Consider the following 23,190-nt stretch of genomic DNA (forward strand, 5'->3'; position numbering starts at 1 on the left):
TTTTCAATATATATATATATATATATGTGTGTGCAAAGTATAAAATAAAAACCCACTTGAGTTGTGAAAACCCGTGAAAATTCTATGTAACATCGTTTTTTTTTGTTACATATAATATATGTTACAAAACATAAAAAAATGTTTTGCTATTTTTTTACATTTTTTTACTAATTTTTATTTATGTTTTCATGAGAGAGAAAGTGTAAATTAACTTTAACATTTTTAATTAACTTTAATTGTGGATCACAAGATTTAATCGTCAATTGAAAACATGTGATTGAGAATGGGTTTTAAAAGTTTTCACAACTCAAGTGGGTTTTTATTCCAACCTAACCCTATATATATATATAGGGGTGGGATCCAGTGAAGACTCCTCTTAAAGAGAAAACTAAAAAACTCCTAAACACACCTAAAAACTATTTTAACTTTTTTTAAAGTTTCTGTTTTTTCTATTATTCTTATATTTTGTTATTGGTTGTAAAAAAAAACCTTGTTGGTAACCTCGTCGGTGTAGTGCACATGTGTAATGGTGTGCATTGCATGTATGCAAAAGTGTTTGTATTGCATAGCATACAACACTATTGCACATATTTGATACACACTATTGTATATATGCTATATAAGACTAATACGCACATCGATTACACATTAGTACGTATGTGTAATACAACATTAACGCATATGTGCACTATATCGACTTTTATTTTATTATTTTTTTCATATAATACAACACTACTACACATATACAATACATAAATATTGAATATATATAACTAAACACTATTGAACTTAAAAATACATTTTAATACACATGTGTAATACAACGGTTTCGCACAGTAATACGCATGTGCATTACAGCGCGTTTTTTTTTTTTTTTTTTTTTTAGTTTTTAATTTTTTTTTTATTTTTTTCGAGTGAAGGGGACCAAAATATAAAAATAATAGCAAAAACAGAAATTTGAAAATATTTTTTTATATTTAATTAAAAATAATTATGTAGGAGTTTTTAAGTTTTCTTTCTAAAGATGAGTTTTCTCTTCATCTTCTCCATATATATATATATATATATATATATATATATATATATATATATATATATATAAGAGAAAACTATTTCTTAGAGAAAGAACGAAAGAACTAATAAAAAATATTTTTAATTTAATTAAATCAAATACTTATTCAATTTTTTTTCTTTTGTTCTTATATTTTGTTATTCTTCACTAGGAAAAATATAAGAATAAAAAAATGTAAAAAAAACTCGTTGTAGTGCGCATATGCAATACATCGACTTTTTTTATATTACATATGTGCAATCAGGGTCGTCTTCGAGAACCCTTTAAAATTTTGGGACCTGGGACGAGTAAAAAAAACAGACCTCTAAAATCGACTTCTCAATTATGTAATAGATAATTTGACAATTTTACCAATAAGATTGTATTTTATTAACCCAAAACAATCAAATAATAATCAACATGTTACAAAATTAACTTATATGAAACAAATGAAATTATTTTTCTATTTAAAAAAAGAATACTAATTATGAGAATTGAACTCATGAACTTTGTTTCCATAGTTCAAGAAACTTTTCATTCAACGAAAAAGTCATTTTGTAGGTCTTTGTGTTAAAACAAAACTATATATAAAATATAAATTTTATTTTTTTAACAATCATGGGACTCTCAGAAAAGTGGGCCTGGGTCCGTCGCCCTCATCGCCCTCCCCTTGGGTCGGGCCTGTGTGAAATAGTGAGTATTTTATATGTGCAATAGTGTTGAATAACATACATGCAATTGTTTGTATTGTATATGTGTAATAGTGCTATAATATAGGCAAAAATAAAGAAAAGTCGATATAATGCGTATTAGTGTTATATAATGTATATGCAATAGTGTGTATTGCATACATGCAATAATGGTTTTTTTCATATGTTCAATAGTGTTTATTGTATAATACAATTGTATGTTACTATATGCAAGAAAACACTATTGTATATATGCAATACACACTAAATCGGAGTTTTTATTTATTTATTTATTTTCAAGGAACAATATCAACTTATTAGAAATATGAAAGAAAAGAAATTACAATTTTTTTAAGTTAAAATTAATTCTTTATTAGTTCTCCAGTTATCTCTTTAAAAGGAGTTCTCTCTAGATCCTACCCATATATATATATACATATATATATATATATATATACATATATATATATATATATACATATATATATATATATACATAAATATATATATATATACATATATATATATTGTTGGAGTTAATTCCCGAACCCGAGTTATGGATTGGGAAGGTAGGGCCGGTTCGAGCTAATTGATCGATCTCATTACTTAATTAATTATTGCATTTAGAGATAATTATCTATTTTATTTATTAGATAGAGATGGAATTTTATTTAATAAATAAATAAGAGTTTGTGTTTTACTTTAATTGTAATTGAGCCTGTATATAACCTCAAAGAATTAATGTAAGGGTTAATGGAGATTTGATCAAGTTTTAAGTTATTTCCTTGATTAATAAAATTGGTTAGTTGTGCAAAATATTCTTGTGTTTAATTCGATCTGGGTCATTAATTGGTATCAGAGCAAGGATCGAATAACCTCAAGATCACAAGAAAGCTGACCAAGACAACTAGGTTTGTGTTCAAGCGGTGAGACGTGGGGTGCAGTGTTGCTGATTGAACAGAAGGAACTGTTCGGTTCAAATTCAACTGAACAAGATTAGTAGGAGGGTGATTCAAAGGGACCGAGTATACCTACTGTTAAACGTGTTCAGAAAGTTCAAAAATCCAAGCCGCCGCTGCTGCACGTTGTTGTCGTCACCGGGGGTGCTCATCACGTGTTCTGATTCGCGATTAAACAAGAAATTGGTTCAGTCGCTGGTACTGAACAAAGAGAACGGGAGAACAAGGAATGTGAGTATTTTATGCTTGAACAAGGAACGAGAACAATGAAGAAGTTCTGGTTTGTTTTCTTTATGGAATTGTTTTGCAATTAAAGGGGAAAAGAAATTATCTATTATGGTTGTTGGGTGACAAAAGTCTGAAGAGGTATGTACCCGCCTCAACACCGAGCGAGGCGGGTCAACCCACAAGATATAGACAAGAGGCTTGAAATCAAGACATTACGAAGGCACAAAGCCAAAACCTATGCGCATGGCGCATACCACATATGCTCACGCATATCACATATGCTCATGCATCACATGCTCAGGCATCATATGCCCAGGCACCACACATGCTCAGGCATCATATGCCCAGGCACCACAGATGCCCAGGCATCACATATGCCCAGGCATCACATATGCTCACGCATATCACATATGCGCGTGGCGCATCAGCGCGCGGCGCATATCACATGCTCGTGCATATCACATCTGCGCATGAAACATCTGCGCGTGAGAATAAAGAGAAGACCTCGCGCATCCTCAGGATTGGCGCATATCACACATGCACATAATCAACCTCGTCCTTATCCAAATCAGGATTAGGGCAACCTTGATTGTGCACGTCAGACAACCTTCCAGAAGGTATCTTTTTAAGGAATAAGAATATGCTGATGTTGACAGCTGCCAATGAAAGGTGGACAACTCAGCAAAACCTATGTGCTACCACGTGGTTATAACCAATGAAAAAGCACCAGGTGTCCCAAAGGACACGTGGCGCAAAGCAACTGGAAGAGGCCAACAAAGCCCTAATTGGGTCTGAGCCCAATCATTGGAAACCCTAGCACTATAAATACAGCATCAACTCCACAAGGAGAAGGACATCATAACATCCAATATCATCCAGTATCATCTGATAACATACAATAACAGAGTATTCAGCTGTTAAGCAATACACTCCAAATTCCTTACTCTCACATATTATTATCTTCTCCCACAAATACTTATTCTCACACCGGAGGGTTACCCCAAAGAGGACCCCTCTGTCCCTTTCTGAGGGGTAAGTTTACGGTGCTGTTCATTTTGTAGGTGGAAGAACCCAGATCCATCAGATCCAAGAGAAACCATCGGTGAAATAGCATAATCACACCCGAGGAAAGTAGATCGTCTACCAGTGAGTCGATCCACGGTTCTTCATTGGCGCCATCCACTGTTACAACGGCAACAAGATCTCATCAGATCTCTAAACAAAAAACCAAATTTTCACCATGGTTTCTGGCGTTCGTAACGTTGATCAAGTTCTGGAGGATATTGAACGTGAGGATGTTAATGAGGGACAACAGTTTCTGAGGGCGCCGCGTGATTCTACGCGCGCCACCAGTAACCGTCCTTTCATCACAACTCCTCATGGCCAGACTGAAACTCCTCCAGACGATCTTACGTTACAAAATCTTGCCGGCGCGAAACAAAAAGGACCAATGGGTCCAGAAGATGAAACTAATGACCCCAAAGAATGGCTCATAAACGAGCAACGGCGCCTAATGGACAAGTACAATGAGCTGGTCAAACACAAAGCACAAAAGCAAGCGTTTGAAAAGCAAACTGTTCATGGAACAAAAAGGGCGCGCGCGCCGGAAGAAGGACATTCTGTTCACACTGCACACACTGAGTTCAGTGATGAAGAAGTGCACAGCATGAGGAAGACGCGAGATACTCATGCAGGAGGCTCACAGCTCCGCGCGCACGTGAACATGGCGCCTGGAGCCAGAGCCGATCTGGATCTGCAAATACCGTACAGCCCACCAGTTAGAGGGCAAGTGGACGTAACCACACCGTACAGACCAGCCATCTTGGTGAAACATTCAAAGTTCACTGAGCGCATCGCGAAGGCTCCCATCCAGCACAAAACCAAGATGCCAAGTGGTTTGGGCTAATATGACGGCACAACAGATCCAGACGATTTCTTGCAAGGTTTTTACAACACGGGAAACCTAGAGAGCTGGACGATGCCAACATGGTGTCACATGTTTGCTCGCTGCCTCACGGGCGCGGCGCGTGTCTGGTTCGAGAGCTTGCCGACTGAGCAAATCGATGGGTTCGAGGAACTATTGGAAAAGTTCAAAGCCCACTTCGTACAGCAGCGCAGACACACGCGCGACCCTGATGACATCATGCACTGCGTGCGCAGGAATGATGAAACGATTGAAGACTACATAACACGTTTCAATCAGGAGTCTCTGGCAATCGGAGGTATAACTGAGCAACTCCTGCGCGTGGCCTTTATACAAGGCGCAAAAATGCCCAGGCACCACACATGCTCAGGCATCATATGCCCAGGCACCACAGATGCCCAGGCATCACATATGCCCAGGCATCACATATGCTCACGCATATCACATATGCGCGTGGCGCATCAGCGCGCGGCGCATATCACATGCTCGTGCATATCACATCTGCGCATGAAACATCTGCGCGTGAGAATAAAGAGAAGACCTCGCGCATCCTCAGGATTGGCGCATATCACACATGCACATAATCAACCTCGTCCTTATCCAAATCAGGATTAGGGCAACCTTGATTGTGCACGTCAGACAACCTTCCAGAAGGTATCTTTTTAAGGAATAAGAATATGCTGATGTTGACAGCTGCCAATGAAAGGTGGACAACTCAGCAAAACCTATGTGCTACCACGTGGTTATAACCAATGAAAAAGCACCAGGTGTCCCAAAGGACACGTGGCGCAAAGCAACTGGAAGAGGCCAACAAAGCCCTAATTGGGTCTGAGCCCAATCATTGGAAACCCTAGCACTATAAATACAACATCAACTCCACAAGGAGAAGGACATCATAACATCCAATATCATCCAGTATCATCTGATAACATACAATAACAGAGTATTCAGCTGTTAAGCAATACACTCCAAATTCCTTACTCTCACATATTATTATCTTCTCCCACAAATACTTATTCTCACACCGGAGGGTTACCCCAAAGAGGACCCTCTGTCCCTTTCTGAGGGGTAAGTTTACGGTGCTGTTCATTTTGTAGGTGGAAGAACCCAGATCCATCAGATCCAAGAGAAACCATCGGTGAAATAGCATAATCACACCCGAGGAAAGTAGATCGTCTACCAGTGAGTCGATCCACGGTTCTTCAAAGTCAAAGAAGTAAAAGGATTAAAAAAAGGTGTGCATAGGTTACGAAAAGGAAAAAAGGACCAGAATATCTTTGTTTCAATTTAGTTTTTATTTGGCATAAGATTTGTTTCTCTTCAACCGTAATTGTGATCGAGTTGCTGCGAGCAAATGGGTTCGGTTCTGAAAAGAGGTTCGGGGACTTAATTATTAGTATTTGTTCCAACGGACTGGAGCAAGGGAGTTCGACACCATTAAGTGTTTACCGACGGAAGAAAAAAGGACATCAATGATAGGTGACGAAGAAAGACTGATAGTCCAACCCAAAGTGACCGGGGGATATCAACAGGTTATAAAGTTGAACGGAACTAATTACATCACATGGGCGATTATGGTGGAAGAGATTTGGTCGATCAAGGGCTAAAGGAAGTCGTTCAACCAGATGAGGGTGCGGCTATTGATGCGAAAGAAGAATAAAACGGCAAGGTTGTTTTTGTTTCAAGTTATGGAAGGTGATATTCTTCTTCAGATTACTCAATACAAGAACGCACGAGAAATATTGACGGCTTTGTAGGCACAGTATGTTGGGGTTGAGCGAGTCCAAAAGGCTGAACTCCTAACGTTGAAAAGTTAGTTTAAGAAACTCAAGATAGCGTAAGACGAGACTGTTGATCAGTTTGTAGGAAAAATTACCGGTATGATTTCAAAGGCAACGGGTATTGGTTATGTATTCGAGCAAGATGTTTTGGTGAAGAAGTTACTCGACGCGGTTCCAGACAAATACTTTAACCCGGTAGCCTCAATCGAGTAAGCTGTTGATCTTGATAGTATGAGGTTTGATGATGCTGTTGGAAGACTTAAGGCGTTTGAGGAACATTTAGGAGGGAGAGAACGCGCTTCTGAGACTCAAAGTCAGTTACTTTTCAATCAATAAGAAAGTAGTTACAAAGGCAAATCGTATGATCAGTTCGGTAGTCGAGGTGGAGGTGGGCCGAGTTCATGGGAACGTGGAAGAGGTCGGGAAGCCGGAGGGAAATGATAGTATCAAACCGAAGGACGGGTAAGAGAAATGAAAGACCGATGCCAGATTAAATGTTTTCGGTGTGACGAGATGGGACACTTCGCGTCCTCGTGTCCAGAACGAAGATGAGCAAACCAGGAAGCAAATCTGGATGAAACGAAAAAACAAGCCAATCATGATCCGGCTGGTTATTTAACTCTTCACGAGACGGTTTACTTAAACGAAGAACGAGTTAACCCAAAAAGGCTTGAAGCTGAGAAAGTGGAAGAAGGCACTTGGTATCTCGACAACGGAGCGTCGAACCACATGACAGGTAACCATTCGTATTTTTCCGAACTCAACAAAAATATAACGGGTAACGTAAAATTTGGAGATGGGTCTTTTGTTGATATATGCGGTAAAGGGAAGATTTTGTTAAAATCGAAAACCAGAGGTGATCGTGTTTTATGCAATGTTTATTTTATACCAAGTTTGAAAGATAATATAATAAGTCTCGGTCAAGCAATGGAGAATGGGTGTAATGCTCAAATGAAGGAAGATTATTTGCTCTTGTAAGACGACGAGGGTAATCTTATGATGAAGGCGTTTCGAACAAGAAACCGATACACGATAAAATTAACCGTGGGAGTTCCAGGTTATGCTAGGAAATTCACGCCGATTCAGAAAAAGTTAAACGATTCAGGAACAAAATATGATCAAGGAAAACCGTTATTCGCTAGATTAGATGACAAGAATCGCAACCAAAAGAGCGGTTATGCGAGTTCAGGCGACCGAGGGAATGGTTGGGACAGGGTCGTAAAGGAGGTCGAGTTCGGGATAGCTGAAAGAACAAAGTCATGAATCAAGAGAAGTTCCAAGAATTCAAGACCAAAATGATGAGGACCAATATGGTTATGAAAGCCGAGAAGGTCAAGATCGTGGGTCAATTCAAAAGGAACAAAAGAGGCATGTTCGAAGTTAAAGGTCCGCCTATTCCGATTCGAAAATTAAGGGGGTGATTGTTGGAGATAATTCCCGAACCCGAGTTATGGGTCGGGAAGGTGAGGCCGGTTCGAGCTAATGGATCAATCTCATTACTTAATTAATTATTGCATTTAGAGATAATTATCTATTTTATTTATTAGATAGAGATGAAATTTTATTTAATAGATAAATAGGAGCTTGTGTTTTACTCTAATTGTAATCGAGCTTGTATATAACCCCCAAAGAATTCATGTAAGGGTTAATGGAGATTTGATCCAAGTTTTGAGTTATTTTCTTGATTAATAAAATTGGTGAGTTGTGCCAAATATTCTCGTGTTCAATTCGATTGGGCCATTACACACACATACACACACACACACATATATATATAGGATCAGAATCATGTGAGAACCTTTTGGAATTAAGAACTATGAAAACCATTTTGGACCACAAAAAAACCAGAAATTAAAAAAAAAATCATAAAACAAAAAAAAATACAAAAATTAAAAATTAAAAAAACCAAAGTTCTTTTTTATCATTCCAATTTCTAAAAAAAATTCTCGGTTTAGCTAAATTATACATATATGTACACACATGTTTTTTTCCTATACACATATGTATAATTTAAGGTAAATGATAATGTATATATGTGTATATTACGTAACTAGAGATTAAATAAAAGTATACATATGTGTATAGGTATAATATGAATTAAAAAGAAAAAAAAATCGGGTTTTTTTATTATACATATGTTTTTGTGCACACATGTTTTTTCCTATACACATATGTATAATTTAAGGTAAATGATAATGTATATATGTGTACATTACGTAATTAGAGATTAAATAAAAGTATGCATATTTGTAAAGGTATAATACGAATTAAAAAGAAAAAAAAAACGGTTTTTTTAATGAAACTGGAATGAAATATAAGAATTTTGGTTTTTTTACTTTTTTAAAATTTTCGTTTTTTTTTATAATTTAAAAAAAAAACTTTTTAGATGTTTTTTTAATGGTCCAAAATGGTTCTAAAAGTTCTCAATTTGCCAATGGTTCTTTTATCACGATAAGAAATAAATAAACACACTTTTAGTTTTTTTAATCCAAATTATTTTTGTTTGAACGACTAATAGCAAACTAAGAGAGTAGGAAATTCTATAGTGATAGTCCAATACCCATTTTGTTTATCCCACAATATCCTTTCTTTAAAACAAGCATGTACATGTTTAGTAGAATACCGCATATGCTTGTTTATTGTTGAACTTTGTTTTTTGTTTGTGCGTTGCTGCACTATCTTTGTTTTGTCTACTGTTATCAAAATTACAGTCGTTCTTTGGGAAAAACTATATATAAGGCCCCGTTATGTAGTATTTGTATGGGGTAACCTAAATGTCAAAGAGACCCTTGTCCCTGCTGACGACAATCTTCTGTTATCTATTGAGCGCTTATGAGTAATGAGTGAATGGTGACTAGGGATAATAAACTTGTGGTGGCCCAGTCTGTTTAGTAAAAATGATTGGGGAATTAGGACTTTTTAGGACCTGGACCTTGGCTTTGGTTGCATACAATAATCCTCATGGTTCTTTGATTCATGATTTGCTTATCTTGGGATGCACCTTTTAATGGTGTAAGTATGGGCTGAGCTCTGTAAATAATTGAGCGTCGTGTAAAGCTCGAGCTCGTTTAAGTAGTGTTTCATTCGAACTCTGGGCAAGCTAATGTTGAACAGCTCATGACTGTCTTGTTTACGTGTAATTGGTTTCCTATGTGCAGATATTGATGATTATAATTGAATAAAAGACAAGTTTGTTTTTGACCCAAACATAATGCCACTTCTAGAATGCTTTCTGTTAATATGATGGTATGACAAGTTTGTGGGAAGCTAGGACAATTTTAACACTCAACGAATAATTGGATTCCTGCCGCAAGGATAACCAATCCTAATGGAGAAATTAAAAGAGGAAATCGTGGATGATGCGGTTCACTTGGACTCTGGCGTACCGAAGTCCTATTTGGCCATGATTGCCCCTCATTTTGGAAAGCTTAAATTTCTCAATCTTTCTTGCACGAACATAGAATCATTGCCTCCATCCATTTCTACGTTAAGCTCTCTTACAGCCCTTATCTTGAAAGAGTGCGCAATGCTAATGGAACTACCAGTTGAAATTGGATTACTAAAGAATCTCTTGATGTTTGATCTTGAAGGAACTGAGATCATGTATCTACCAAAAGAAATGGGAAAGCTGGAAAATTTGCAATGCTTGAGGGTGTCTTTTAGTGCGTATGTGGATGAGTATAGAGACTATAATGGGATAGATAACATAATACCAAGGACTATGAACTCAAAGTTCAGAAAGCTAGAAGAGTTGAGCATTAGTGTTAGTCCAGATGCCAAGTGGTGGGAGATTGAAGTTATGGAAGCGGTTCTAGTAAAGCTCCATTTCCTACCATCCCTAAAAACTCTGAAGTTATATTTGCCAACATCAAAAGAGTTGCAGTACTTTTTACAATTTGTGAACACCCAAGGATCAATCTATTCATCTTTACAGAACTTCAGCTTAAAATTTGGTCACAGCGACCAACTTCCATCTTATCTAAAAACTAAACTTGTGGATAGTTTTGAGAAGCTGGAGAAATGCTTGAAATATGAAAACGGTGAAGGAACCACAGATGAAATTATGGAACTAATTAGACATGCGAAAGCTTTGTTCATTTGCCACCACTGGACAATTGAGAAGCTCTCCATTTTTGACATAAGTAGACTCAAGTATTGCTTGCTTGCAGAGTGCAATGAGATGCATACCATTGTTGATAAAAAGGATGCATTTGAATCTCTGGAGTACTTGGCCATTCACTCTATGAAGAACTTACAAAGCATTTGGAAGGGGCCAATTTCTGGAAATTCTTTCACCTGCCTACAAGTTCTGGCCTTGCATACATGTCCTGAGCTAACCACCATTTTCACAGAAAGTATGCTTGATAAACTCCATAGCTTGACAGTGATTATAGTTGAAGACTGCCCCAAAGTCCGCAGTCTAGTAAGTTGGGGGGGATCCAGTCATGAGAAACATGGTTCTTTTCTACCAAACTTGAAAAAGATTCTGCTTTTCGATCTGCCTGAGCTAATTAGTTTATCTAGTGGTGTGTACATCGCTCCACGTTTAGATACTTTACTTGTCTTTAACTGCTTGAAGCTAGATAATCTTTCTTACGATGAATTATCAAGACATGTAAAAGAAATAAAAGGAGAGTCCGAATGGTGGGATGCATTAAAGAATAATAAGGATTTGGCATATTCAAGAGCCTATGTACAACTCAAAAGAGATGGATATTTGATGAATCAGTTAGCTGAAGATACAAATTCTCTCAAACAATTCTACAAGCTTCGGGCAGGTAAGTTTCTTTTTAGCATTCTTTTATTTGGTAAGCAAATTCTCTTTCATTCTTGTTTGATATTAAGAATCAAATCAAAGTAATCACACATTCATATAGATCATTGCTGAGAACAAATATATTTAAATTTAATCAATATGTCGGAAAAACCAGAGAAATCGTTCTACATATGTCCCTATATATGAGCACACGAAACCGACATATCATGACGGTTACCTAGTTGACTATTTCCCTAATTTTGACTTATTCTAATATATTAATCCTAATCTTAATCTAAATATATACCAATTTTATTATAACATAAGTCTAGAATATGTACAAAAAATTCTCTCAAATTAAGGATTCTAGGTGGGCTGTGGAGTATAAAATGTTATAATGGAAACATGTTTGTTAATTTAAATAAAGTTTTAAAACTTCATCTAAAGAGGACTTTAAGCACCAATGCAAACTGGACTAAACAAACAAAAAGCACATGTTTCCTGATAACAGTGCTATGCAAAGAGACATCAAGAGGGCCAAAGGAACCCTGCACCTGCCATCCGAAGAATTTAACTCTGGTTATTCTAATTAGAACTGAAGACTCTTATTGTATATATGATGGATGTTTATCGGTATATTTAGGTTGTGACCAGTACCACTGCCACCTCTAGAGCAACTAAAAGAAGGGTTTTAGCAATTACAATTTTAAAAACCTTTCCTTATTCATAATTCCAGGATTTACTGACAGTTTAAAAAAATAGTGAGATAGAATGTGTTTTTGAGCTTATTTGTTTGGCACGCTTTAACACTTTATTAGGAGGCTCATTCATGCGTGGGTAATATGCTTTTTAATAGTTCCATGATAGGAGAGATATTGAGACTTATATGATGTAATATAAGGAAAAGACCATGAAAGAGTAAACTTTTATAAGTTTTAATTATTTTGTTTGCCTCAAAGTGCAATCCTGAATTACAAATTCCAGTCTATTTCATTAACCAAATCAATTGATGACACATGTTATTTGGTGTAGCATCAACATTGTCTGGTTCTACTTTTGCTTCTCCTGATTCACAACCATCATCAGTTCAATTGATCTCGGATGAGACCGATAAGCATCTTGATTGGAAAATGTTTTTGCAATACCTAAAGTACCAAAAACCGCCAGTGCTTTTTCAAAACTGCAACTCTGATCATGCGATAGAATTTCTTAAATATCTCCACAAGTTTGGAGACATTAAAGTACATGTACAAAGTTGTGTTCTCTTTGGACACCCCAACCAGGCCGTTACTTGCTTTTGTCCACTCAGGGAAGCTTGGGGCATTCTTGGAGAGATTGCCATGAGGCTTCATCACGCTTACATAAAGAATAAGCTGCCTGAAATGGAATCTTTGGATATAGAAGATATACAGTCTTACTTAATGGAAGTTAAAATATCACAAGAAAATGCATTGGGCATTCCTTCCATGATAGAGGATAATTCTTCCAAATATGCAGTCCCTCTGCGGAGTTTTGCAAATATTTCTTCTAAGAAAGGTGAATCTTTGTTCCATTTAAACTTATGCCTTTAGTTGGAAGCATGTAAAAATATTTGATTAATTAGAGTAAATTGAAAATTAGTGACCTATGGAAAGAAGTTTGTGATCCTTCTTGGTATTTAAGGTGCATGCTGTTCACTTTACAGTTATATGTACATAAGCACTGTTTCCTAGGTTCTCAGTTAAGAGCTATCTCATCTTTAGCATAACTAAGTGTTGAATTAGACAAAGATGTCCAAGAGACCATTTTATTTGACAAAACAGAATCGATCTTCCAAAAAAACATCTAAAAGGCAATAGTACTGAAGTTTTGCTACAACGTACCATGAAATCTTATTAATGTATTGGGCTCTTGTAGTTACCTATTTATTATTAACCGGATTACTTTGTTGTATGTATAGCAGAATATTCGAGAGCAAAAACAATGGACGTTGTGAAAGATGGTTTCAAATCAGCTGGCGATATAACAGAAAGCAGCAAACTCACTGAGGTTCTTAAAGGTAAAACTTTATTTTAATTTCAAAATTTAAAAGTTACCACATATTTTTGAATACTACGTATATTTTAATTTACGTAATAATACATATTTTAGTAAATTGAGAAAAAAAAGCAGTGACAATTTGGAAACTAAAGGAAGGTAAAAGACGGTTATAATTTGGAAATTTAAGGAAGTTAGTTAAGGTAATATATCGCAAACAATGCAGACATTATGTTCCCTTGCTTCTATAAACTGTAATTTGAATTTTCATTAAGGACAATTTGTGATGAAAGAACTTACACACCTGATCATGCTGTTCACCCCAATAATGATACATGTTCTACTGATTCTTTGCTATTTCAGCATTTGATGCCATCCCAACATGGCGTCAAACTAATGAGATAACAATGCGTCGCCATGAAAATCATCGCAAGATTAATGATTATCAATACTTTGAAGCTAGTGACCTTGTTGAATGTTGGTTTAATTCTGCTGTTGCTACTGCTCCTACTGGTCATCGTCGTGATCTTGCTTCCTACTTTCAACCTGGGGTAGAGAGAAGGGTAATTCGGTTAGCTATGCGTCGGCTGATGTATGAGTTTTGCGACATTTTTCAAGTCAAGTTTAAGTCAAGAGAAGACAGCTTGTCTGTTAGTGCTAGCTCTATCACTTTCCCAGGGGGGTTCACACATGGTTCTTCTAGCACTAATGAGGTACAAGAAGATGTTTATGTAATGAGTCCCATTGTGATTAATGATCTTAGAAGTATTCTCAAGAGGGCAAGTTCCTGCGGATATATTCAGCATTTTGTGGAGATTTACATTCGTGAACGAAAAACTATCATGCAAAGTAGATTTCTACCGTTCAGTTTTAAGATATGGAGCACATATGAAATTAAAAAATTCGAGTGGGGAGTGCTGGTGCCTCTGATTGAAGTTTGGATCAAGTCGGTTAAAACCTCTTTGGAGCGCCTCTTTGCAAGGGAGAAGCACTTGTGCAAGAAAATATTTCGAGGCTTTGGAACAGACATAGAAGATATCTGTTATGAGGTGATGATTCAAGATTATCAAATTCAAGTATTCAACATAATCTACGCATTGAGTTTTAGCAATCCACCACCTGATAAGATTTTCTTGATCTTAGATCTTTTCCGGACATTGGATCATTTTCTGAAAGAGGTTCCTTTATTTCCAAAATCAGCAGTCCCTTTTCAAGCAACCATTCACACTCAACTGTTCACTGTGCTTTCTGATAAGATTATTAGAAGTTTGTCAGTATTTGAGATGGCTTTACTTTATCATGAGTCTTCAGTTATATTTGTTGGCCCGATCGACCCTTTGCCTAGGTATGTGATGAGTTACCTGCAACAACTCTGTGACCACAATCGTGCTTTGAAGAAATTGTCTCTTCCTAAGCCGCCATCCATTGATGAGAATGATCTGAGCTTATACTCCGAAGAACTCAAAGGAAAAAGTGAGCTGTCATGTCATGCGATTTGGATCATAATAATGGTGGTGACCAATTTGGAGGGTAAAGCAAAGTTGTGTGAAGATGGTTCTGCTGGTCATTTATTTGCAATGAAAAACATTAGCTATATTGTTCAAAATATCGAAGGACATCAAGCATTGATGGAAGTGGTTGGAGATGATTATCTTGGTAAGTTGATTCAGAAATTTGATAATGCAAAGGTCAACTACCTAATGTTGGAGCTTCGGAAGATCATACAGATGAGAGATTATGGAGCTGAGTGATGGATTGATCGACTGTAAGGTTGTAACGCCAGTTACCTTTCATTCCCTATTCAATAGTATATGGCTGATTAATTAATGGAAACAGTAACCATGATATAATTAGTTGTATATTGGTTGATTAAATATGTATGTACTTGATATAAATAATGATTGACATTGTGTGCATTTAACAAAATTTGGACTAACATTGTAATAACCAGAATTTTAAAGATATAAAAACAAATAAAAAATAAACAATAATAAATAAATCACCCCTACACTATAACATGATTGTTAATAATAAATAAATAGATAAATAAACAAATGATTATTATTTTTCTTGTTTCCACGTAAAATATTATCTAACTAAACTTAATGGCAAAATAATAATAATAATATAATAAAAGAAATGTAATAACAAACAGATAAGTGTTTACGTAGGCTGTCACAGTCTACTCAAAAACAATTAATTAAATACTTAAATACCTATTAACTAGTACGGGTAAGTAAGGTGTCTCCACAGGGACTCAAGGAAAGTGCTAATTTAATATTACTAAATTAATTATTAAACTAAGGCGGATAAATGATGTCAAGCGGTTTTTAGAAAAAGATTAATTAAAACTAAATAATTACTTAAAAAGATTTGTAAATAATATTAATTAAAAAGTATTCATTCTAGGTTCGGGTTATGTGTTTCATACGTTAATCACAGATTCTCTAGTCTTTGGTTTTGTAATAATTGCTAGTTCTATGGTTTGATTTATGATGACAAACGATAACTCAACCGAATTGTTGACACAGATGAACCCGGACTCCACAGTTGTCAATTCTATGTCTAGGACAACTACTCAATAATAAGGTTTGATGATTCTAGTTCAATGACACAAGAGCTTAAACCCTAAATGTTTATGAACAACCAAACAAACGTTACACAAATCAATAATCGCAAACACAAATCTTAATTAATTAAATAACTAATTAAGCAACACAAATTCATATAAAATCAATCAAGCTCTATTTATTAAGCATAAGAATCTGTTTTTAACAATATTTCACACAAAACCTTAACCTAGAACGAACACACACGACTAGCCGGACATCTACATAATCGTTAAAGCACTTATCTTGATGAACATACGATCAATGATGGAACCGGAAGCTTTGGGATGGCTGAAAATCGTCTTAGAACACCTCTTCTGCCTCTGGAAGTCATGATATACTGAATGGTGAGGTTAATGGGTTTATATAAGGCAAAACCCTAATTTTGGCCGACTTTAAGCATCTTCGCGTATCGCGAAGTCGCCATGGGGTGCATCTTCGCGTATCGAAAAGATGCAACAAACTTCATATTCAGATTCGTCTCGTTGAGAAACATGAAATTCATATATTATGGATTCCATAACTCATTTTTTAGGGGGAGATATGCCCGTTTTACTAAAACACACCTTCCTGTTAACCCGTCTTGTTCAGTTTTCGCTTCGGCTTCAGGTTTCTCATCCAATCCTCTCCCGAATCCTTCTTAACTATCCATATATGTTTCCCAATACTTCCATCTTCCCGAGGCTTGCTTAATCTTCATCTGGATGGCTCTGAATTAGTTCGTTTAAGCTCCTTAACTTCCAATTTCCTGAAAACACATAACAACTTATGAAGTACCAATGTTCATTCATTTATTTACCTAAATATAACTAATTAATATATAATAATAACTAACTTTTACCCAACCATCAAGGGAAAAGATAGACTCATAGAAACCAAGGAAAATAGGTCCTTTTGGTGAAGGTGGTATTGATCCAAAGCCTTACGTAACCTACCTTCGTTACAAAGAAAACTAATTATAAATAAATGAGCCAAGATCCTTAAGCATTCACACCCTAAGCTCCGACCTTAATATACAAAATGTCACACCCCGGCTTAGGGCCTAGGCGTATGACCAATAGTTGGTACCTGTTTTGTAAATATATCAGAGTTATGTTCTTTTAGCGGAAGTCTTTTCAAATAAATTATCATTATTTTGAAATCTATGGAATTGAATACCCTTTTTGATATTTCAAATACCTGTCATTTTAAAATATGATTTTTCACAATATTTTAAATAAAATTTATAAGCCATCAGATCACATCTAATGACTATGTCCCCAATCTTCTAATCCGTCTCGCTTGTCTGTTCTAACCTTTACTGTTTCCCTGAAATGTGGGGAAAATACGTCAGCTATGTGCTGGTGAATAACGCTGACTCAATAAAAGGTTTTCATAGTTCATCAAAACATAATCACAATCATTAATACAAAATCACCTTCGTTATGACACAACACCAATAGCATTCAACGACTCAGTGGGCCTCATCTGTAAGGCCCCGAACCCCGGGAAACCCACAGTTGAATTTATTCCAAAACACTTGTAAAAATAATTAAATTTAAAAACAATTCTTTGCATTAAAGTAGCATTACAGAGTATAATTCGGCGGAAAACGTAAATAGATGAATGAGTTCTCAAAATCAAAATTTAGTATAACTTTTAAAAGTCTTTTGAAATAAAATGTTCATAAGTAATTCTTTATTCCAGTATGCCCTTCACCGTTGAAGTAGCTCCATGCACGTCCAAGCGATAAGGCATCCTCTTCCTAACCTGAAACTCACACTAACATGCACACAAAGTCAGCTTAAGCTGAGTGAGTTCAAGTTTTAAATAAGTAGCAACAGTTTTAATAATCATTCCAACGGTTTTAAAACGGTAAACGGAAGTACATCGGTTAGGTCACCACATTCAATAAATAGTCATTCTTACGTATGAGCATCTCTATACGTGCATTCCTATATATATCAATATATATATATATATATATATATATATATATATATATATATACATTCAATAATAACATTCAGGGCCGAGAAAACGTACAACCCAAACGCGTAACATTCAGCGTCTGCAAACACAAAGTAGGCATACGCAACATTCAGTAGTCGAGACGACTACAAACATTCAGGGTCGAGCAAACGTACAACCCAAACACGTAACATTCGGCGCATGCAAACACAAGGTAGGCATACGCAACATTCAGTAGTCGAGTCGACTACAACATTCGCCAAATATTGGCCATTCTAAATATATATATATATATATATATATATATATATATACATACACATTCTATAGCATTCCAAGGCCCCAAAATTAGCTAGCATATGTAAAACCATTCAAAACATTTCATCAAGTAAGAAAACACTTAGGTGTGCATGCTAGCCCAAAACTTAAAAAGAGTTAAAAAGGGCATCATGAACTCACTTGAAATCAATCGAACACCTGCAACGAGCTAGGAAATCCCTAAGTGCACAATCACAAGCAAGGGCCTGTAAATTATACATAACGTGTTACTAAACTAGACCGTAAGAACACTGATGTGTGTCTATAAATATGACCCTCACAACTAAGCTTTAATATTAAAACGAAAATCCTAAAACCATACACAACCGGCAAGTGTACCGATCGCAAGTAGTATAGACCTAGGAAGTCCCAATATCGAACATGTGGACACGTAAGACGCCAACGATCACTAACCCTAGACAAGACCTACTTTAGAATAATATTTAATTGATTTTTGATTTTTAATTACTTAACTGAACTAACAAGACTGACTGACAAAAGTTACCTAAAATAGAAAACTTAACGGAAAACTAACTGAGTTGACTTCGGATGGAGAAAAACGTCTACCTAGGTTTGAATCAAATTGTAGGCATAACAAGCTAATGGATTGGATGACTTCAAGACACCGGTCCCTAAATATGACACGACTAAGGATCACTCGGGCTCACTGGATTACCTCTCGGTCTCACTCAACAAGCCTAAACTACTCAAAATCGCCTAAAACGACAAAACCGGGAAACAATTGCTAACGTGTTCTAATGAAGGATCACCTCTCGGTCTCACCAACACTCGACCCTAATGGCAATGAATACTACACAACCAAGGATAGAGGAACAATTCAACTTAAACCAAAATAGATCAACTAGTCGCTCAAACTCCTAAACCTGACAAGAAACGAACTCGCTCTCGCGCAATCCTTATTCTAGCATGCAAAAGCAATGAGACAACCCTAACTTCCTATCACCTCTCGGTCTCAAGGAAGGTGTCTAACCGCTGTACTTAATCCAATTAATCACGCAACAAAACCCTACGGTTGTACCTACCGCAAACAAACCCTAAACACAAAGTCTAGAATTAAACAATGCACCGATCAATCAATACCAAACTAATCAATCAACACACGAGGTTTATGCAATGAATCACCAAAATTTCCAGCCCTTAAACACAACCTATTTCATGTCTAAATCAAACTTTACAATAGCAATTCAAGTCTATCAATCAAATAATCCAAAAAGCTCATCAAACACTAACAAGAATCATCATTCCTAGGTAGAACTAACAAGTTTAGCCAATAATCATCTTTGGACAGCCATGAACATTAAATAAAAGCATCATTAAACTCATCTTAAACAGCAATTCAAACATTCAATAACCAATACTAATCAATAACAAGTCAGTATCCCAAGTAATTGCAAAACTACTAATCAATTGAACAAGTAAATCAAAGTATATGAACAATGAAAAAGATGTAAGGATATGAATGAATTCCGGGCTGTTCTTGGCTGCTACAACTGATGAAAAACCTTCCCGAGGCTTGGTTCTTGTGTCTTCTTCCTTCCCTAGCCGCTACACGATCAAAACCCTAGCCGAAAAAACTTTTTCTCTTTTCTTCCTTCCTGCTCTGCTACGATCGGAACTTCTGGTCAGCTCTAGGGTTTTTTTTCTTTTTTATTTTATGTTATAATATGAGGCTTGGGCTTTTCCATGATGTAACGGACCGGGCCTTGAGTTTTTCTTGAAAACGTATGCGTAAAAGGCTCGTAAACTACTCCAAAAGCTCGGTTTCTTCTTTTCTTTTACCCAAAACCTACAGGATTAATAAATGTATGTAAAACCTATCTAAAACGAGTTAAAACATATAAAATATAATATAATACGTGGATAAAACATGTGGAAAATACGAGTGTTTTACAACACATCAAATATCCCCACACTTAAGACTTTTTCGTCCCTGAAAAAGAATACTACACAGGATCATACCCGAGTTCAACCGACAACTCTTGGTTTTATTTATTTACTATTATTATTAATATTATTTTTTTTCTTCTTTTTAAAGTATTATAACAAGTGACCCGTTACTCCTTCCAACTTTCACCTAATAAGCCAGATCAGGTCGATTGCCGGTATTTCTGTCCACTTTAAACCCATGCCCCTAATACTTACCGAGGCAAATAAGGTGTGACGATTCTATTAATTTGTATGACTAAGTGGAACCCACACCTAAAAGCCTTGCTGCCACTTCACCAATTCCATTATGGTTTTACCGGGCCGAGCCACCCCAACTTGACTTAAACCTTTTTGCCACATGATTAAAACATTTTGACTCATATACAACCTATAAACTCTAGCTTGGTCAAGATCGACCGACATTAGTTTCCTTCATGGTGGTTTTGATTTAAAATAATTTTTTTTCTGCCTTTGGCTTTTTTGCATTTTTTTTTATTATACCATGTTGGACGAAACTACAGAAATGCATCAAGGCTCAGATCTGCGCCACCGCGCAACAGAGGGCCGAGCAAAACTGTCTTCTGCTAGCATCAACGTTCAGGTCTGCGCCACCGCGCAACAAAGTACAGAGCTTCACAGGAATATACACATATGCAAAAGATTATAATATACAGACGATCATGCGACTTGAGTATGACCCGGCTTTTCATTCCAGTCCTGTCACGAGCTTAGTTAAATAAACAAAACCCATAAGATGTTTCCCACTAAAGTCAGGCCATTTAAAAGGTTCAATTTGGTCAACAACCAAACTGCCCTTTCATTCTCAAAGGCTGAGCCTACCGACACACGATTACTGAGTCTAAACCGTTCGGTTACCATACATTACGTGCGGGTCTAATGGGCACTATTCTTATTTATTATATATATATTTATTAAAAGACATCAAGAGATTATGAAACAAACACTACTCGGTAATAATATAATTTCCTGTTTAATGTAGAGAAAACATATTTCAAGGGACAATTTTTCAAATATATTTTTTTTTGCAAAAATTTTCCTACAACTAAGTAAAATAAACCCCATCCCCCACACTTAGAACGAAATCGTCCTCGATGAGTATAAGGAAAAGAAATAAAATAAAAATAAAAACATAAAATAAAAAGATAATATACAAGAGTAAAAACAAAGAACGAGTTACTCCCCTGGTTTGTGTGCAGAATCTTCAATAGCTGATTAGTGTCCAAACGACCGTATAACATTTCATTCGCGGCTGGAACCTCGGGAAAACCTGTTCCAAAATGCCATCGTAGCTACCATGCGCATAATGTAACCTGCAAAACTCAAACTCGCTCGCATGTAGCGGCGTACAATACGGAAAACAAAAGCATAAAGAAATAAACATATATTTTTTTTTGTGTTTTATTTTTTTTATTATTTTTATTTTTTTATTTTATTTATTTATTTATTATTATTATTATTATTATTTTATATATATAGGATACTCCTTAAACCAACCGACTTGAATGGAGATTGAGTACGAGCGGTTTCATCTTGGAACAATCTGAAATAGAAAAAACAAAGAAAACAGATAGCATCACACAAATACATAAATACAAACTCTACAACTCGGGCAGTTTCCCGAGTGTGCATCCATCGCATCTAAGTCTCAGAGAGCGCGTCAAGGTAGAATACCTCGAACGTCTGGTCAGTCACCGTCTCTCCTATGTAGTGCTTCAGTCTGTGACCGTTCACCTTAAACTTCCCACCTTTATCCTCTATTTCAACAGTGCCGTACAGGAAGACCTCAGTGATCGTGAATGGTCCCGACCATCGGGATCTCAAACTTTCCCGGGAATAACCTCAACCGGGAGTTATACAATAAAACCAAATCCCCACACTTGAACTGCTTGCTACCCTTCAACTTCCTATCGTGCAGTTCCTTCGTCCGCTCCTTATACCTAAATGACTGCGCGTAAGCGTGATCTCTCAGCTCCTCTAACTTGTGCAACTGGTGGAAACGAGTGCTCTCTGCGGCAGACATATCGAAGTTGACCCTCTGTAGGGCCCAAGAAGCACGGTGCTCTAACTCAACAGGCATGTGGCAGGCCTTCCCATAAATCATTCCAAACGGTGTGGAACCGGTCGGAGTCTTGTAGGCTGTACGGAAGGCCCACAACGCGTCATCCAACTTGTTGGACCAATCCCGACAATTCGATTTTCTCAAGAATACGTTTGATCCCCCGGTTACTCACCTCTACCTGCCCACTAGTCTGTGGGTGGTAGGCAGTTGCAAGTCGATGGGTGACCCCATAGCGACGCAACACCTTCTCCATCTGCGCATTGCAGAAGTGAGTTCCTCTATCACTGATCAACGCCTTCGAGACACCAAAACGAGCAAAAAGCCTCTTGAGAAAACGTAGTACAACTCGGGCATCATTAGTGGGTAAGGCCTTGGCCCCAATCCACTTTGAGACATAATCAACCGCCACGAGTATATACTTGTTCCCACGCGAAGATGGAAACGGTCCCATGAAATCAATTCCCCACACATCAAAAACCTCACAAACCTGAATAGCATTCTGGGGCATTTCATTTCACGAAGAAATGTTGCCGACCCGCTGGCAACGATCACAACTCCTCACAAACGCGTGCACATCCTTAAAAATCGAAGGCCAATAGAATCCACAATCAAACACCTTCTTTGCCGTCAAACTCGCACTGTGGTGACCTCCTGTCGGTCCAACATGGCAATGGCTCAGAATCTGCCATCCCTCCTTAACGTCATCACACCTCCTGATCAACTGGTCAGCACCTATACGAAAAAGATACGAGTCGTCCCACAGGTAAAACTTGACATCAGCAAAGAATTTCTTCTTTTGCTGGTAAGACATCTTCGGGTAGTACCCGTCAGCAAGATAGTTCGCAAAGTTGGCGAACCATGGGAAACCCTCATCCTGAGCCG

The 23,190-nt window shown here is 36.8% G+C and overlaps 3 protein-coding genes across 3 annotated transcripts; all 3 read left to right on the forward strand.

The window, feature by feature from the left end:
* Window positions 1–9,934: 9,934 nt before the first annotated feature.
* On the forward strand, window positions 9,935–11,493 carry LOC143532848 (disease resistance protein At4g27190-like). Its single transcript, XM_077027775.1, has one exon. The coding sequence runs from the start codon at window positions 9,961–9,963 to the stop codon at window positions 11,491–11,493; it is 1,533 nt and encodes a 510-aa protein (XP_076883890.1). The 5' UTR covers window positions 9,935–9,960.
* A 911-nt stretch (window positions 11,494–12,404) lies between these two features.
* Window positions 12,405–12,959, forward strand: LOC143532849 (protein LIGHT-DEPENDENT SHORT HYPOCOTYLS 6-like). The gene has a single exon (XM_077027776.1). The coding sequence runs from the start codon at window positions 12,405–12,407 to the stop codon at window positions 12,957–12,959; it is 555 nt and encodes a 184-aa protein (XP_076883891.1).
* A 1,023-nt stretch (window positions 12,960–13,982) lies between these two features.
* On the forward strand, window positions 13,983–15,155 carry LOC143532850 (exocyst complex component EXO70A1-like). Its single transcript, XM_077027777.1, has one exon. The coding sequence runs from the start codon at window positions 13,983–13,985 to the stop codon at window positions 15,153–15,155; it is 1,173 nt and encodes a 390-aa protein (XP_076883892.1).
* Window positions 15,156–23,190: the final 8,035 nt, after the last annotated feature.

The sequence above is a fragment of the Bidens hawaiensis genome, unplaced genomic scaffold (assembly GCF_021521415.1).
Source record: "Bidens hawaiensis isolate Kalapana, Puna unplaced genomic scaffold, B.hawaiensis_p1.1 tig00009545_1, whole genome shotgun sequence".
Taxonomy (NCBI): domain Eukaryota; kingdom Viridiplantae; phylum Streptophyta; class Magnoliopsida; order Asterales; family Asteraceae; genus Bidens; species Bidens hawaiensis.